This window comes from Tachysurus vachellii, chromosome 13, assembly GCF_030014155.1.
Source record: "Tachysurus vachellii isolate PV-2020 chromosome 13, HZAU_Pvac_v1, whole genome shotgun sequence".
Classification (NCBI taxonomy): Eukaryota; Metazoa; Chordata; class Actinopteri; order Siluriformes; family Bagridae; genus Tachysurus; species Tachysurus vachellii.
In genome coordinates, this window is record NC_083472.1 from 22,673,969 (window position 1) to 22,692,189 (window position 18,221).

Consider the following 18,221-nt stretch of genomic DNA (forward strand, 5'->3'; position numbering starts at 1 on the left):
GACAGAAAGAGAGAGAAAGAGAGAGAGGGTAAGAGAGACAGAAAGAGAGAGAAAGAGAGAGAGGGTAAGAGAGACAGAAAGAGAGAGAGAGAGAGAGAGAGAGAGAGGGTGAGAGAGACAGAAGGCGAGAGAGAGAGAGTGAGAGAGAGAGCGAGAGAGAGAGAGAATGGGTGAGAGAGAGCGTGAGAGAGAGAGAGAATGGGTGAGAGAGACAGAAAGAGAGAGAGAGAGAGTATAATCAAAGAATTTTCTGAAACACATCACATCACCTGTTCTCCAAGGGGACCTCGGGGTCCGTCCTTCCCCGTGTTTCCAGGAGGACCTCTTGGTCCAGGGGGTCCGGGTGGGCCTGGAGGTCCGGCCTGGCCTTGATCACCCTGACGATGAGAGCAAAATGAATTTGTGAATGAAAAGAACATCAAGTTTATTCTCTCCTTATGATTAAGATGCTTTTACCTTTTATAAACATTTACACACGAGATTACTGACTAGCGCTTGACATTACTGTACACGGTAAAGTTAGCAATATCTTACAACGATGAGATAGAGTTGCACACAAGGGGCCTTATTTATCCTTTTTTTTTTTAGAAAATATATCTAGAAATAATAATCTTGCCAATCATGTGTAAGGTGATGATTGATAAGTACTGAAACACCTTTAGTGAAAAAAAACTAAAGGTGACTAAATCTTCCTCTAATGCAGCTCAACCACTGCAGCGTGTCACCTAGCATAAGCACACTAACTATTTTTACAGGGTGCCATTATTTTTTTTATCTAAACAGGATAAAATATATAGGGAGCCATTATTGTCTCACTTAGGGATTTGTTTTAGATTGATTTTCTTTCATGTCATTAATATGAAATAATAATGTGTGTGTGTGTGTGTGTGTGTGTGTGTGTGTGTGGCTGAAATAAATCTAAAAATCATCTCCAACGATGTGATTTGAAGACGAGGTTTACGTCAATCATCCGGCAGCAAGACGCAGGATGCAAATGTTTTTCTGAACAAACTCCCATTTCTCCATGTGAAGCTCCTGCGTATAATTTACTCTGATTTCTGTTTGTATCCGGTTTCATAAACGAGGCCCACTGTGTACACGCGTTGCTATTAATCACTGTTAGATTAAACTGGAGAAAAATAAATAATTAAACCCATGAAATACAGGCACATGCGTGCAGTTAACGTTAGCGTGAAAGACGGCGCAGGTTGGAGTTGTAAGTAAACAGAGCATGCCTTTCACTCCTGCTACCTTCAGCATACGTCTCTGGAAAGTGGGCTGATCGGCAGAGATGAAGCCGTGATCGTAGCGAGGAAAGACCATCTGAAGGAAGGAGAAGAGAAGAGAAGAGAAGAGAAGAGAAGAGAAGAGAAGAGAAGAGAAGAGAAGAGAAGATGAAAGAAGAAAAGATGAAAGAAGAGAAGAGAAGAGAAAAGAGAAGAAGAAAAAAGAAGAGAAAAGAAGAGAAGATGAAAGAAGAGAAGAGAAGAGAAGAGAAGAGAAGATGAAAGAAGAGAAGAGAAGAGAAAAGAGAAGAAGAAAAAAGAAGAGAAAAGAAGAGAAGATGAAAGAAGAGAAGAGAAGAGAAGAGAAGAGAGAAGAAGAAAAAAGATGAGAAAAGAAGAGAGGAGAAAAGAAGAGAAGATGAAAGAAGAGAAGAGAAGAGAAGAGAAGAGAGAAGAAGAAAAAAGACGAGAAAAGAAGAGAAGAGAAGAGAAGACGAAAGAAGAGTAGATAAGAGAAGAGAAGAGAAAAGAAGAAAAGATGAAAAAAGAGAAGAGAAAAGAGAGGAGAAAAGAAGAGAAGATGAAAGAAGACAAGAGAAAAGAGAAGAAAAAAAGAGAAAAGAAGAGAAGATGAAAGAAGAGAAGAGAAAAGAGAAGAAGAAAAAAGAAGAGAAGAGAAGAAAAGAGAAGTGAAGATGAAAGAATAGAAGAGGAAAGAGAAAAGAGAAAAAGAAAAAAGAAGAGAAGAGAAGAGAAGAAAAGAGAAGATGAAAGAAGAGAAGAGAAGAGAAGAGGAAAGAGATCAGTACAGAAACAATCGTCTGAGTTTCAGAAGCGAGTGTAAAGCCTTGACAAAGCGCTTGAGGAACAACAGGTGAAGTGAAGAGGAAGAAAATCGGGTGTCTCTTTCACACAGCGTTCAGAAGAACCTGAATCAGAAAACGGACAAACCTTGATGGGGATCTGATTACTGAACAGGCCTGCGTGAGTGGCGTGACCCTGAGCAGAGACACGACCGACATCATCACAACACAGCACTGCCGTGTGAGGGATTAGCAAAAAATACTCAACATTTCCTCATCATGAACTGATGTACAGGGTTCCATCATATCAGGGTTAAAGAGAGGGACATATATATATAATTATATAATCTATATAGTCTAATAATGCTATATTAAAGAGAGGGACATATATCTCGTCGCTGTCGGGCGGAAACCTCGTATGTCCAAATTTGGTCAATTTCATATTTTTTCACATATCGATGCTATTGGTCAGTCCCCACGTGGGTCTGTTATTTTTACAAGTTATTAACCAATCTAAAGTCTTGAAAATAGCTTGAGCTCAAATCTCATAACTCCATTGGACACTTCAACTGTCCACCTCTTCCTCACTCCGTGGGAGAGCTTCACGGCATATTTCTCCTCAAGAAGAGTCGCAACGAATCAACACATCTTCTGAGGTAAATGTCTTCAAAACACTGGGCTCAAAGAAAAAATCTTGACCCCCGAGAGTTCTGGTGCTCATCTGAGGACAGGAATTTAGCGCAAGACAATCCACTGTAACGTGGACTAAACCCTGTGCACTGCAGATAAGGTACGGCGTTTTTTTAATTTCCTGAAAAATACGAGGAGATACGAGGTTTCCGCCTGACAGCGACGACATATATATATATATATATATATATATATATATATATATATATATATATATATATATATATGGATGGATGGATGGTCGAGCCTCAATAATGTGAAGTAAACAGCACAAAACTATATACAGGAAGTAGTCTAGACACTCGTCTAGACACTAGTCTAGACACTAGTCTGGACAATGAGTTGTCTAGTATCCATATAGCTGACATTTTCACTGTTGATCTGCTTCTAACAGTGTTTAAGAGCGCAGAGACGACAGCAAGAGTGATCTGAAACTTTAAATCATTTTATTTGTTTCCTGGTGTAAATATAATGAACTTCTGATACATCGATATACTGATATCATTTTTTTTTTTTTTGGATATGTATCCAAAGCAACAGGAAGGTGGTCTAGCTTCTCGGCTTCGTCCGTTCACCAAAACACAGCCGCGTATCGTTTTAAATTCATGTCTTTTGGCTCGTCTATGATTTATCGTGGAGATCAAAGAGACGATTAAATCAGAATATCCCTCAAAACAACACAATACATTTCTACATTTCTATTTCTAATATGTAGCGTATTTGATCAGAATGAGATCTGTTCACTAAGAAGAATAAGAACTTACCCTTGGCCCAATCTCTCCTTGGTCACCCTTAAAAAAACACACACACAAAGAAACTGAATGATTATGAACATTCTGCTGTGTTTGTATTTCAATTCATCAACCTGATCCTCTAATGTCGTCACTTTCACAATAGCAAAGAGACGTGCAGATAAAAGCAGAAGGAAGTTTGTGCCATGGTTCATGGAAGACACTGATTAAGGCCAATCTCCTGTGGCTTTTTTCCAGAGATAATCAACAAGAATATTCCAAGCCTCGTTTTTGTTTACTGCGATTTTTTTAAGATGTGGTCCGACACCCGGTGTTCTTGTGTCCGTGTGCACGCACGGCAGCACAGAGTAACCGAGTCACAGTTTGGAAAACATATGGTTGCTGTGAAGCACGAGAGAGAATTACCTTTCGGCACGACAGTGTAACGTGTAAGGAGAGGTTTACGCTTGTGGCTTAATCTGTATGGAGGATGCTACAAGAACGTTCGTAAAACATTCACAAGGTACTAATAAGGTTACAGAATTAACGGACCTGCTTGTTGCATGTTATACAAACACTTACATTAGGCAAGCAGTAGGGTTCCCACAACCAGGTTATAGTAACGTTGCAGGAACGCTCTTATATTTTATATAATTCTTGCTCAATACAAAACCTTCTTAGAAACAAAAGTTTAGAGAATGTAATGCTAACTGAAAATTGTTACGTGTGTATGAGAAAAAGCAAATGCTATTATACCTTATCTCCTTTTGGTCCAGATGGCCCCTGAGGACAGAAAAGGAGGAAGACAGATAAGCGATACTGATATATAGTTAGATCGTTTTAATGATCTCAGTTCTATAAAGCAAAATAAATCAGCCACAAAATTCTTATACAACTTTGTGCATTTGGGTGAGAAAACAAATTAAAATAGTCAGAATAGAATACATTCTGACTAATTTTATAGGGTCAAAATCAGAGTCATTATTAGACTCTGACTCAGAGTCAGAAATCGACTCTGAATCAAAAACGTCAGAATCAGGACATGAGTCTCAGGACTCGTCCCTAGATTTTGGAAGAGTCAAAATGTAGAATAGGAACGAATCACAAGAGTCCGAACAACATCCTAAAAAAAAAAAAAAAACAACATCCTAATTTTAATTGTGACGAGGCCAGGGCAGTCTAGGGCATTAGTGCATTTATTCATCCTTTATCTTTAGCAAGTACTTTATCCTGGACAGGGTGGAGAGAGATCTAGGGCATGAGTAGAAACACACCCTGGGCACCACACACATGCCTTCAAACACATATGTACAGTCTAGTGAAGCTGGAGAACCAGAAGGAAACTTGTGTCAAGACGGGAACCCTTTAGCTGTGACCCAGCTCGGGAAATTGTCTGCACAGCTGCAGAGGAAATCAGAACACACAAAGCTACAGATGAGCAGAAGATGATCATCAGTTGCCTTCTCGCATTCAGAAGCTTTGCTGTGATGTAATCCCAAACCTACAGCCAATATATCACAGCCAGTTGAGATTCATGTTGAAACTCGATTGACAATTGATTGTGGTTTTTCTTTTGACAAAACCCCAAACAAGATGACATCTCTTTCAAACCTGAAGCATCAGATTAATAGTGTCTGGAGGAGCAGAAGTGGTTTATGGTGCAATATATATATATATATATATATATATATATATATATATATATATATATATATATATATGCCTCTTGAAAATGACAGAACGGGAATCAGGGTTAGGACAAACTTTTCTTTCATTTCTGTGTAATCCATCATTTCCATCCCAGGTTGTGGGCTTCACTATATATATAGCTGATAAATAACCGGGGAAGACAGACATGTTGTGTAGACAGACGTCTCCACGAGAGGATAAAAAACACAGTCCTTCATTTACGCAGTATGAGGTAACAGCTACCAGATGGGTGTAGAGTCTCTGTATCGTAAATTCACATTCAAACTGCCCACTGGGTTCGACGGAGGTTAAAAGCAATCAAGTGGTGGCATGCGATAATGTATAGCTCACATCTCATATAGAGGAATAACAACAACAACAAAAAAAATACCTGACTTCCTTTTTGCCCAGGAGGACCCTTTTAGAGAGAAACAGACAGAAGATACATTTAAAGAAGAACAAAAACGTATGTGAACACTGATCTGATACATCACTAAATGTATTATCTTTAATATCAGACTAAAAAAAAAATAATATTTAGCATTGAATATCAAGTAAGTAAGATGCACCCTATGTTAAGTGTAAGAAATCCACCACCAACACAGCAAGTTACCAAAGCTGACAATGATTTATTTATTAATTAAAGCATGACAAGCATTTTAATCGATCGCTTTCCCACAGATGACAGACCATCTCTTAAGAAGCCCTGCTAGGTGTATTAACTTCAAGTGAGTCTTAATTTCAAATAATCTGCAATTCTGTGTAAAAAAAAAAAAAAAGCACCATTTTCCCTTTGGAGCAAATCCAGAAGTCGCTAATGCTAATATTTGTACTTGAAATCAAAGGCTGAAAGTCTTTTTTTACACAAAACAATCCTTCAGGTATCATAGACGTATAAAGGACAAAAAGGTCATCTAGAGTGAAAAGGTTTTTAAAAATCTCAATTGACATAACAGAATTAAACTGACTGACTAAATAAATTAAGCTAAGCTAACAGTGCTGAACTCAAGTTAGCCAGCTTAGCAGTCACTTTATACTTTATCTAATATTTGAATCTTACTTCCAAAGTAGTAGCTACTTGATAGATAGATAGATAGATAGATAGATAGATAGATAGATAGATAGATAGATAGATGTGGTTTTTTTTAAAGAACCTGTAGCCAAGATTGCTTTGCTAACAAGTGTTAGCCTCACCTTTGCTAATTGATGGTTATTGTGTAAAAGAGAGAAATCTAACTAACTGTATATACAGATATTGAGATACATTTCAAAAATACATTACACCCGGGCGCAGATGTTTTTGCCAAAAGAATTAAATCTGGAGACAACTGGCTAGCAATTAGCATGTTGCAATTAGTGTTGTCCACAGTCGCTCCTGTTGTCTTTCATGTTTTATAAAGGTTGTGGAAAAAATGCTGTGGAAAGGTTGTGGAAACTAGCTATCAATTAGCATGCTAGACAGGCTTAATGTCAATGTTTTGCAGAATCTAAAACTACCCTGTTGTCAAAATTGGTGTATAAGGTACTGGAAATTATTGTTCGGCTGTTTAAGTCGGCTGAGCACGTCACACGGCTTCCGTTGATCTTAAACGTACAATAATTGAGACAAATATAATCTCCATCAGCATTTACTGTAATTCTGTCTCATATGAAACAGGAATCCTGCAATCCATCTTTTTCTATACCCTCACACACATGCACACATCATCCCGCTGTCAATCAAAGCTCGACACAGATACTCACGGGTTTACCGTCCAAGCCGAGAGGCCCCTGTGTGCAGAGAGAAGACATAAGAAGAGAAATGAGCAGTTAGACACTGTGGCTTCGCCAAAAAGATGGGGCAATAAAGAACAAAGTGTAGATACAGCTGTAGCAGAAGGTGCAGGATAATAAATCAGAGAAATGATAGGAGATAAAGTACAGCAAAAGGGGAGAACAGGATTTCAGTGTAAGCGCAGCATGATATCACTTCTTAATTTTATGGGTACGCTCGAAGACAAATGGTACCTCAAGTGCTCTCTGGATAGTTACAGGTATTCCACTTGGAACCCTTTATAAAAAGGGAAATAAATTCAGTAGGGTTCAGCCCGTAGGCATGCTAGATGGAACCTTTTTTATAGTGTGCTAGTGAGCTGACTATTAGCAGGTGTTAAACATAAAAACATCTAAAGTACAAAGAAAGGGATCTGTGCCATGGCTGAAATCCCTACAACTTAAAAAACTCCTATTATATTGATGTCAAGGTTTAAGTATAAAAAAGTGTACAATTGGAAATACGTACTCTCTAATTATCAGCATCACTTACATGGGACTCATCACCGGTTTATATATCAACAAGGTCTTCCACATGGCTCTGGAGTCGCAAAACCATTTGCCCTAGTCTGAATCCTGATGATGCCACACTCATCCATGAGTAAGGAATAATGGAAAGCAAAATTGGTAGCAGGGGTATTCTCTCTCTCTCTCTCTCTCTCTCTCTCCTGTCAAGCAGTGAGACTAGCCAATCTTGGGCATCTATGAGTTCATGTATGCAGAAGGGGCGGATAGTTAAGTGAAGTCAAGTCAAGAAGCTGTTATTGTCATTTCAACCATATATACAGTAGCTGTTGTAGTACACAGTGAAATGAGACAACATTTCTCCAGATCCTTCGTGCTACATCAAACATAGAAACAAAGTACTTTTGTTTTTTAGTACTTTTCTCCAAGCGTATTTATGCCACCCCAAGCTTTCATCATGTCGGGACGTACAGACAAATACTGTCAAGTCAAAAGTTAGTCTAAGAGCAGAACTAGCTGAGCTGGGAGTCAAGAATAAGTCTTAAGTTTGTGGAGATCGAGTCAAATAAAAGCAAAACCACATTCAGACCAAAAGACCATCAGATCCTTTTTGATGCCAGGCCTTTACTTCAGAAAACTAGTTTTTAATGAAACCGATGCCCAAGACCAAGACGGCGCCAAGTACAAATTCCAGCAGGTATGAGACCATAAGACTAATAAGTATAAGTCCAAGTCCCAGATCTTTGGATAGCTCCCTGGCTCAAAATCATCTTTCACTGTTTATGTCACAATACTGGTTACCCTCTGGATACCCTCTGGAGAACTACTTCAAAAGCTTCATGACGCATGATGGTGAAGATAGTGGAGTGTCTGAAGAAGCTTAACAGAGATGTCCTTTGACCTGTGTGACCAGTATATTTATATTGCCTGGTCATTTTTTAGTCCCTCGAGGTATGGCCTCTTGAATTTGGGAAACCAGGAGCAGAAGTGGGAAAAGCGAAAGGTGCTACACTATAATGACCCCATTTCATGGGCCAAATGGTTGGCTGTGGGGTAAAAGGTAGTACGGATGAGAATCTGTAGTAAAAGGAGCTATAGATTTATTGTTAGTGTTATATACAACAGGGAGGAATAATACTTGGCTTGAAGTTATGTAATATGATACGTCCTTTCTTATTTGACCAAAGCCCCTCTTCCCAGATAAGAAATAGGTGGTAAGGATGGAGTGGTTTGGTCTTGAATGTAAATGTGGTTTATGCATGTTTGTCTCGGTGTCAGGTCCATCTGGGAACATTTAAGTTGCCTGATTTCCCTGGTGGATAGTCATGATAAGCAGCCTTGGTGTGCACACCGAGGTCATGCCAGTCTTTCCGAAACAGAGACAAATGAATCTCAAGCTCAGAAATGCAGATTGATTTATGATGTCTGACACAACATGACCTCCCAGAGGTGAGTTAAGCGGATGGGATATGTGTATGTGCTACTGGTGCGCTAGGTTTGGTTTGGTATTCATTTCAGCAGTGGCTCAGGAAGGCTCAAAAATATAATTTAATTTAAATCTTTTATCTCTATAAATGATGAAGTTCATGAAACCTTTAGAATTCTCAAATTGGTGAATGACTTGTGATCAAAGATTTTAGTGGGTCAAATAGTAGCTTATGCTATAGGCTACTATATAATAAATTTGAATAGTGTCTCAAAAAACTCTACGTCTGTTTACAACAAGAGATCGGAAAGATCAAAACAACTGCTTTAGACGGATCAAACGAACATTTCATAAAATTGCCGCATCTTTTATAAAGGAAATTGGCTTTCGTTTAATTAGCACTTGGTACAATTTCAATAGTGAATGACTGCTAATAATGGCACTTTAAAGATACAGCCAATTTAGCTACATACTGTAGATACAGTGCTAGTTACATAACAGCGTAGATTATACTTCAGAGAATCTCAGCTCATAGCAGAGTGATGCTTAAGTATTACATCAAGTTACAAGTATCAAATGCTTATGAAAGCCAGATTTTAAATCAAATAACAAAAAAAAACAAAAAAAAACAATTTTCTTTGTCTACAAAACATCCCAGATAACACTAGTGATTCCCCGTCCTACTGCTGGTGTCTTAGTGGTGTAGAGAGTTTAAACATTCTCCTGAATGATCCTGCTCATTAACTAATTACCAAACCAACCAAAACTATCATAAGAAAAAAAAAACGCCTTCCAGCCCCAAAAAGCAAATTCCTCCACTGATAGCAATCTATATTGAAGTACAAAATTTATTACTCAGTTCAACCACAATCATGAATTTAAGAACAACAATGTGTTAATCCGGGGGGCACGGTGGCTTAGTGGTTAGCACGTTCGCCTCACACCTCCAGGGTTGGGGGTTCGATTCCCACCTCCGCCTTGTGTGTGTGGAGTTTGCATGTTCTCCCTGTGCCTCGGGGGTTTCCTCCGGGTACTCCGGTTTCCTCCAAAGACATGCATGGTAGGTTGATTGGCATCTCTGGAAAATTGTCCGTAGTGTGTGATTGCGTGAGTGAATGAGAGTGTGTGTGTGTGTGCCCTGCGATGGGTTGGCACTCCATCCAGGGTGTATCCTGCCTTGATGCCCGATGACGCCTGAGATAGGCACAGGCTCCCCGTGACCCGAGGTAGTTCGGATAAGCGGTAGAAAATGAGCGAGAGTGAGTGAGAGAATGTGTTAATCCTCAACCCTGAACCGTCTAAGGGCTTTGAAAACAACAAAGAACGGAGTCATGGCCAACCGCAAGCCAAGTACTAAGTGTTGCTTTGTGGTTTAATATTGTTTGTCAGTCATGGGATACGATTATTTTGAACATTCCTGATTTCCAAAGATAAGACCACATCCCAGATTCTGTTTGAAGAAAATCTAAGAAACAGAAGAAAGAAGAAAGTTCTGTCAAAAACCCACTGTTTTACTACACATGTTCTAAAATGAGTATAAAATGGGGTTTAAATAACCAATATAACCTCAAGAAGCAAGTTGGGAAAATAGAATAATTGCTTTTCTGTCTTCTGTTCATTGTTAGCGCTTCATTTTTTTATTCTTTTGAAAATTACAAATGCAGTCCAGGGAAGAGTTTGGGACCTCAAGCATTCCAGCTGAAACTGGTCTTTGTTAAAGCCTCAAGAGCATAGGATTGGAAACCTGATTACTCCGAGAGCACGACCCTGCCTTCAGCACAGCTCTGTACTTCCACTCAGCCTCGCTGTTTCTAATCTTTTAATCTACACCATGGGCCAAAAGTATGGAAGAAGGCAATGATTTGTTGATAGCCAGCAACCAACACAGATACTTTATTGACATGTAGTCATGTGGAACTTGGGAAAATGGTCATGTCCCCATGGCCACCATACAGTATCTCCACCAATCAGGCTCATGGGATAAACTTCACTTGCCGGTCCATGATACGCGTACAGTATTTCTCTCTGTTTGGTAAATCTAGTGTTGGGGTGTAATGTTGATTCTAATGTAATTTAGACTAATCGAGACCTGTAAATTTTGCCATCATTCATAGGAAAGCATTATTGGCTGTTTTCCACATATATGATCTCATAGAAGTCATAATCGTATATTGTTGCTGTGATCGATACGGAAAAAAGTGAATGCCGCTTCCTTTAATATATTATAGCCAATTTTACTCTGTTGGACTCCTGGCCAAGATTGACTGTCATTTCTGGATGACAGAGCTATTACTTTCCTGTTGCACCAATCAGAAATACTTTACTGCAAGCTACACAAATAGTGTCTTTGGAAAATATGAACATTTCAGATTAGTTTTGCAGGCATTAGTTATTTTTCATTGCAATGGTATGTTACCAAAATGGCAACAAATGTGTTGTACAAGAGCTCAAACAGCACACTCTCTCTCACTCACTCATCTTCTACCGCTTATCCGAACTACCTCGGGTCACGGGGAGCCTGTGCCTATCTCAGGCGTCATTGGGCATCAAGGCAGGATACACCCTGGACGGAGTGCCAACCCATCACAGGGCACACACACACACTCTCATTCACTCACACAATCACACACTACGGACAATTTTCCAGAGATGCCAATCAACCTACCATGCATGTCTTTGGACCGGGGGAGGAAACCGGAGTACCCGGAGGAAACCCCCGAGGCACGGGGAGAACATGCAAACTCCACACACACAAGGTGGAGGTGGGAATCGAACCCCCAACCATGGAGGTGTGAGGCGAACGTGCTAACCACTAAGCCACCGTGCCCCCCAGAACAACACAAAGGTACATAAATATAAATTATAAATACAAGAAACAGATCAACCGAGTCACTGTTTTTTTGTAAAGGACAATTGTTTCTGTTTGGCTGGTGGTGATGAAATACACTGTACATCATCCGATAAGATTATTTATTTGACTTAAAATCACTGTATACACCATGAGCTAAGACGAACCACAAGGATCTGTAGTGAAACTGAAATTCTACACCATACTAGATTTACACTTCTTTCAACATGTTTGGTTAAGGATTGACTTACGATTGAACTTACATGCAGCTGGTGCACCTGACCCCTGTGCTACTGATAGAGCTCTGGAGACTTAATGTCTCAGAGCAAGACCCTTATCCACTCATGTTCTCCAGGAACATAAATCATGCCTGATCACGAGCTGTAACCACAACTTCACTCCAAACTGCAGAGCTGATACGTCAGAACTGGCTGAACTTTCTCCCTGTGAAGGCTTGAGTATTGATATTAATGTTGTAGTAAATATTTATAGAGTGAATTTCAGGGGAGATGAGAACCAAAAAAATAGAACCTGGTAACAACATCGTAAATTAGGTTAAGGTCACTGATGTCATTGATGTCACTGATGTCAATGATGCTATTTATGTCGTTTATATAACCGATGCCACTGATCTCATTGATGTCGTTTATGTCACTGATGCCATTGATGTTATTGATGTTATTTATGTCATTTATACCACTGATGTCATTGATGTTAATTATATCACTGATGCCAGTGATGTCATTTATACCACTGATGCCACTGATGTTATTTATGACATTTAAATCATCTATATCACTGATGCCATCGATGTAACTGATACTATTGATGTCATTTATGTTATTGATGTCATTCATGTCACAGATGCCTTTGATGCCATTTAAATCAATGATCCTTTTGATGTCATTTCTCATTCATACCACTGATGCCTTTGATGTCATTTATACAACTGAGGCCATTGGTCATTTATGTCATAGATGCCCTTGATGCCATTTATGTAATTGATGCCATTTATGTCACTGATTCCTTTGATGCCATTTATACCACTGATGCCATTAATGTTATTGATGTCATTCATGTCACAGATGCCTTTGATGCCATTTAAATCAATGATGCTTTTGATGTCATTTCTCATTCATACCACTGATGCCTTTGATGTCATTTATACAACTGAGGCCATTGGTCATTTATGTCATAGATGCCCTTGATGTCATTTATGTAATTGATGCCATTTATGTCACTGATTCCTTTGATGTCATTTATACCACTGACTCCATTAATGTTATTGATGTCATTTATGTCGCTGATTCCATTGATGTCATTTATGTCGCTGATTCCATTGATGTTATTGATGTAATTTATGTGATTGATACAAATTTCATCACTGACATAATGGTTTCATCCAAACAAACTTTTGTAAGCAAAATATTTCCAAATATTATTTTTTTACTTCTCATTCTCAGTCCAAAATTGGAGAAAGTTGGATTGAGCCTCGAACGAAGTGAAATATTTGTGTACTTATTATTATTTTTTTTTCACCATGAGACTGTAAATTCTTGGTCTCTTTGTATCCTGAAGTGGGATGTGGTAACCAGAGTGCAGAATTCTTTAAATTCTTTGATCAGTGCTCTCAGTTCAGTTAGAAACCTGAACTGATGGGAACCCAAACGAGCTTCAGTCTCTGTTCATGTCTTGTGTTTTTGACCAAGGGAACCTCAAAGCCACAATCGCACCCCAGCGTGGGTTTTGTGGTGAGACTACAGTAAGTGGGAGACGAAAAGATAGCACCAAGCATCTGGATCTAATGCCTGTGAAATCCCATCCTTTTCATTTCTACCTTTGCTTCCCAAGAGGAAATTGTTTATTGCTTTGTGTTACGGTCCAAATACATAAAAAAATCATTTGTGAAACATGACATTCTTTTTTTCCCCACCAGCAGAAAGTCTCTTTGATAACTGGCACAGATGAAAAAAAGCCATTAAGTCAGTAAAGAAAACCCTTTTCATGCCAGTTCGTCTTTTTGATGTTTGGCAGGAGGTGAAAAATCCTCTGCTCTGTTTTTATGTGGAATTTTTCATAATAGCCCAAATATACAACTTTTAGATTTTTTATTCATGAGATACTTTGTGGTCTCGTACGATGTTACCTTTTAACTCGGAGAAAAGTCTAAATAGAAAACAACTAAAATAAAATAAACGACTCAGTGATCACTCTTTAAAGGTCCTTTTTGTTAAGTTATAGAAAAACTCAGCAGTGAAACATATTTAAAATACTATGTAAACGATTTCTCTGAGAGATTTCAAACGCAAAGTTACAACAGTCACATTTCACAAAATCACTAAAATCTCCTTCTTTTCTCACACCATTTTTTGAAAAAAAACCCAAAAAACTAAAGCACAAAACAAAACAGAGCAACATTTCTCACTCACTCACTCATTTTCTACCGCTTATCCGAACTACCTCGGGTCACGGGGAGCCTGTGCCTATCTCAGGAGTCATCGGGCATCAAGGCAGGATACACCCTGGACGGAGTGCCAACCCATCGCAGGGCACACACACACACACACACACACTCATTCACTCACGCAATCACACACTACGGACAATTTTCCAGAGATGCCAATCAACCTACCATGCATGTCTTTGGACCGGGGGAGGAAACCGGAGTACCCGGAGGAAATCCCAGAGGCACGGGGAGAACATGCAAACTCCACACACACAAGGTGGAGGTGGTAATCAAACCCCCAACCCTGGAGGTGTGAGGCGAACGTGCTAACCACTAAGCCACCGTGCCCCCCCCAGAACAACATGTCAGAAATTAAAATAAAAATTCAACAGAAAATTTTTGTTAGAAGTTTTAGAAGGTTAATTCCTAAAGTTTTCCTTTAAACAGAAAAAAACAAGCCTTTATTTGTACTTTATTTTATACATTACAGCACAGTGAAATTCTTTCTTCGCATATCCCAACTTTAGAGGTTGGGGTCAGAGCACAGGGTCAGTCATGATACAGCACCACTGGAGCAGAGAGAGTTAAGGGCCTTGCTCAGGGGCCCAACAATGGCAGCTTGTCAGTGCTGGGGCTTGAACCCTCAATCCACAACCCAGAGCCTTAACCAGTTAAGTCATCACTGCCATTTAATTTGGGTTATACTTTTTAGTTATTGTTATTCAAAAAAATTTTATTAATGTCTTCGTTCTAAATTAAAAGAATGTATCATGAATAAATAAGTGTCTGTTTCTAAAATAAAACAATCTGTGAGGGTCTTTACTTAAAGATTACGGCAAGTGTTCAGCTCCTGAGTGTGTGAGAATGGGAGTAAGGTGCACACACTGTATCACACACACACACACACACACACATACACACACACACACGCACACACACACGCACACACAATACTGTCTACGTACACTTTTCACACACACGTGCTCTGTGTCCCAAACCGAAAATGTCGGCCTTCTAATCCAATTACTGTATTAATCCCATCGGCTTTCACTGTTCCAGTTAAAATAACGACCTGAACCGAATTACATAATCTGAAAGTTGTTTTAGGTGAAATCCGGGGATGTCCCATATTAACTAAACAGCCGTGTTGAGGAAATAAAGCTTACTCTATTTACTAAACACTTAATACTTAATTAGTTTCGAAAAGGAATGTTTCTGAAAGGCAGTCGATTCCCGGAAAGAAGTGAGCAATTGCAAACGTATGTTCCGCTGCGCCTGGCTGAGAGATTTAAAAAGCTTTGCTTCCACACACATCTGCTGAACGTGCTCCACACGACTGGAGCCTGGTACTGCGGCACAAAAACACAGACCTCGCCGTGTTTACGCTGCGGAGAAAGCTGTGTATCTGTCAGAAAAATATTTTCATGATGTGAAGAACTTGCAGTTTCTTAAAGGACTTATTTTTATTCCAAGCTCCATCCAGATGGTTAGTGTTGAGTCTCTGCCTACTGCAGCCTCTGATTCTTCTTCTTGGCTTCTTCTGCTGTTGTAGTCCATCCACCTCAATGTGTTTTGTGATGCTTTTCTGCTCACCAGGGTTGCAAAGAGTGATTATTTGAGTTATTGTCGGCTTCCTGTAAGCTCCAAAGATTCACCTCTGAGCTCTCATATCATCAAAACTCATCATGTTTACGATGTTTTCGAAACCCTATGGACTCGTTCGGACAAACATCAGTCGATCACAGGGATTGCGTTTTTCTCGCATCCTGATATTTCATGAGAACATTAACTGAAAATCTTCATCTTTATCTTCATAAATGTACACAATGTGCCGCAGCAATGTGATTGGCTGATTAAATAAGGGCAGGAACGTGCAGGTGTACAGGTGATCACCAAGAGCCTACATAATGGCTTCTTTTCTTTTCTTTAAAACTCTATTCTTTCAAAATACTTTATTTCAGTAGGCGTTATGATGATGATGATGCTGCTGGTGATGATGATGATGATGATGATGATGATGATGACATGGAAGAGCAGTCTATTACTGTGCTTCCAAGTCCTCATCCAAGTCCTTCCAAATCCTTTAGATCAGTTTTCATCCTCCTCAAACCGCTTAATTAAGTATGCATGCAAATTACTGTAGAAAGGGGCGGGGTTATCCTGGCAGAGACCACACCCATCAACATAGAATTTTTTTAATTTTCCTCATAGGATAAAAAAGTGATTCGTTAGATAAAGAATTGCAGTATTGACTTAAGTGGCTTTTTTTAAGTGGAGTCAAATCGTAAAAGCAAAAGTAAATGCCCCCCTACAGTAAAAGCATCGGAGCATAAAACTGTATTGAAATATATGGGAAATATTAATGGTCACGGCACTCCAGCTGATATTTAGTTCAGTCCTTTTTTGTTTTGTCTGTTTTGTGTGAAACGCACACACAACCACACACACACACACACACACACACACACACACACACACACACCTGTGAGCAGTTATTCAGAGGTAAATTCCATGCAGGAATGAGAACAAGGCAGACAGAAACTCTGGGAAAGTCGACGCTGCTTAAAACCCCTCAATAAACACAAATCATCCACGTGTGTGAGTGTGAGTATGAGTGTGAGAGTGAGCGTGAGCGTTTCAGGCCCAGACTGATCACAATCTATAGAATAGCGATAATAATGGAAAGAGTATCACGCTATGCTTGTATCATATTTACACACATGAGCAGAGTAGAGCTACTCATCATGCTTAAGATACACAGATACAGAGATACACACTAAAGACCAGCTGGTGAGAGAGACGATGCTATTATGAGCATTGGTCAGCAAAAACACACAAACAAACACTTTGTCTGCTCTCACACCCACAATCAGCTCCACTCAGGAGACTTGTTTTAAACTAGCCGTGAGCTCTATTACTCAGTATCGAACAACAGGATGTCGTGTAATCCAGAGTCTCAGGAACGCCCCGGTTCACACTGATAAACTCTGCTCCTCCAGTTCTGTTCAGTACTGATCACAGCCATCAGAGGGCATCAGACCTTCATCAGACACCTGCAGTAGTACAGTGTGCTAGTCTAAACCACTAGTGTAAACACAGACAACATCTGAAACCAACGTTTATGTAAATAAAGATTAACAAATCTAAATTTGAATGAATTAAGTGAATATTAATGATAAACAATGCAAAGGTTGTGGGTGAGCAGTGATGCCGCTGAGTGTTTATCAAACTAAAGGTATGAAAAAATTCAGCAAGGAAAATGAGCTTGATTGAGTCATCGATTCACATTTAATTAATAAAAACATATAGATGAATAATAATAATAATAATAATAATAATAATAATAATAATAATAGTCTTTTTATTTATCCGTTTTATTTTTGTTTATATCTTTGTTTATATTATTATTATAATTAATATTATGAAAATACATTAATCATAACAAATTATCTATCTATCTATCTATCTATCTATCTATCTATCTATCTATCTATCTATGTATAATAAATTATAAACAAAAATAAAAACAGATAAATAAACAATATTATTATTATTATTATTATTATTATTATTATTATTATTATTATTATTATAGATATATATAGATAGATAGACTGTTTGTTATATATGTTTTTTAATATACTAAAGCTAAATGTAAATGTAAATGAATTCAATTCAATTTAGCAAATTTTCCCTCCAAGTTTATAAATTTCTACACTGTTTTATTCATTTATTACATGTGTTTTTAACTCTATTGTTTTACATCTCAGCATTATTTATTTATTTATTTATTTATTTATAAAGGGACAAGCGGGTTAATTTTTATTTATTTATTAGAAGTAAAGTGACATGACATATGGCTAAGTACGGTGACCCATACTCAGAATTTGTTCTCTGCATTTAACCCACCCAAAGTGCACACACACAGCAGTGAACACACACACCGTGAACACACACCCGGAGCTGCGGCGCCCGGGGAGCAGTTGGGGGTTCGGTGCCTTGCTCAAGGGCACCTCAGTCGTGGTATTGCCGGCCCGAGACTCGAACCCACAACCTTAGGGTTAGGAGTCAAACTCTCTAACCAT

The 18,221-nt window shown here is 38.8% G+C and overlaps 1 protein-coding gene across 1 annotated transcript in view; it reads right to left on the minus strand.

Moving 5' to 3' along the window:
• The window catches only part of LOC132856328 (collagen alpha-1(XXIII) chain-like), a 29,883-nt gene extending 21,619 nt beyond the window's left edge, over positions 1-8,264 (minus strand). The window contains exons 1-7 of the mRNA XM_060885865.1: positions 8,229-8,264; positions 6,883-6,909; positions 5,531-5,557; positions 4,207-4,233; positions 3,484-3,510; positions 1,252-1,323; positions 270-377 (exon numbers count right to left, since the gene is read on the minus strand). Of these exons, the coding sequence (XP_060741848.1) occupies positions 270-377; positions 1,252-1,323; positions 3,484-3,510; positions 4,207-4,233; positions 5,531-5,557; positions 6,883-6,909; positions 8,229-8,264 (324 nt within the window). The remainder of the gene's footprint in view (positions 1-269; positions 378-1,251; positions 1,324-3,483; positions 3,511-4,206; positions 4,234-5,530; positions 5,558-6,882; positions 6,910-8,228) is intronic.
• Between the last annotated feature and the right edge of the window lie 9,957 nt (positions 8,265-18,221).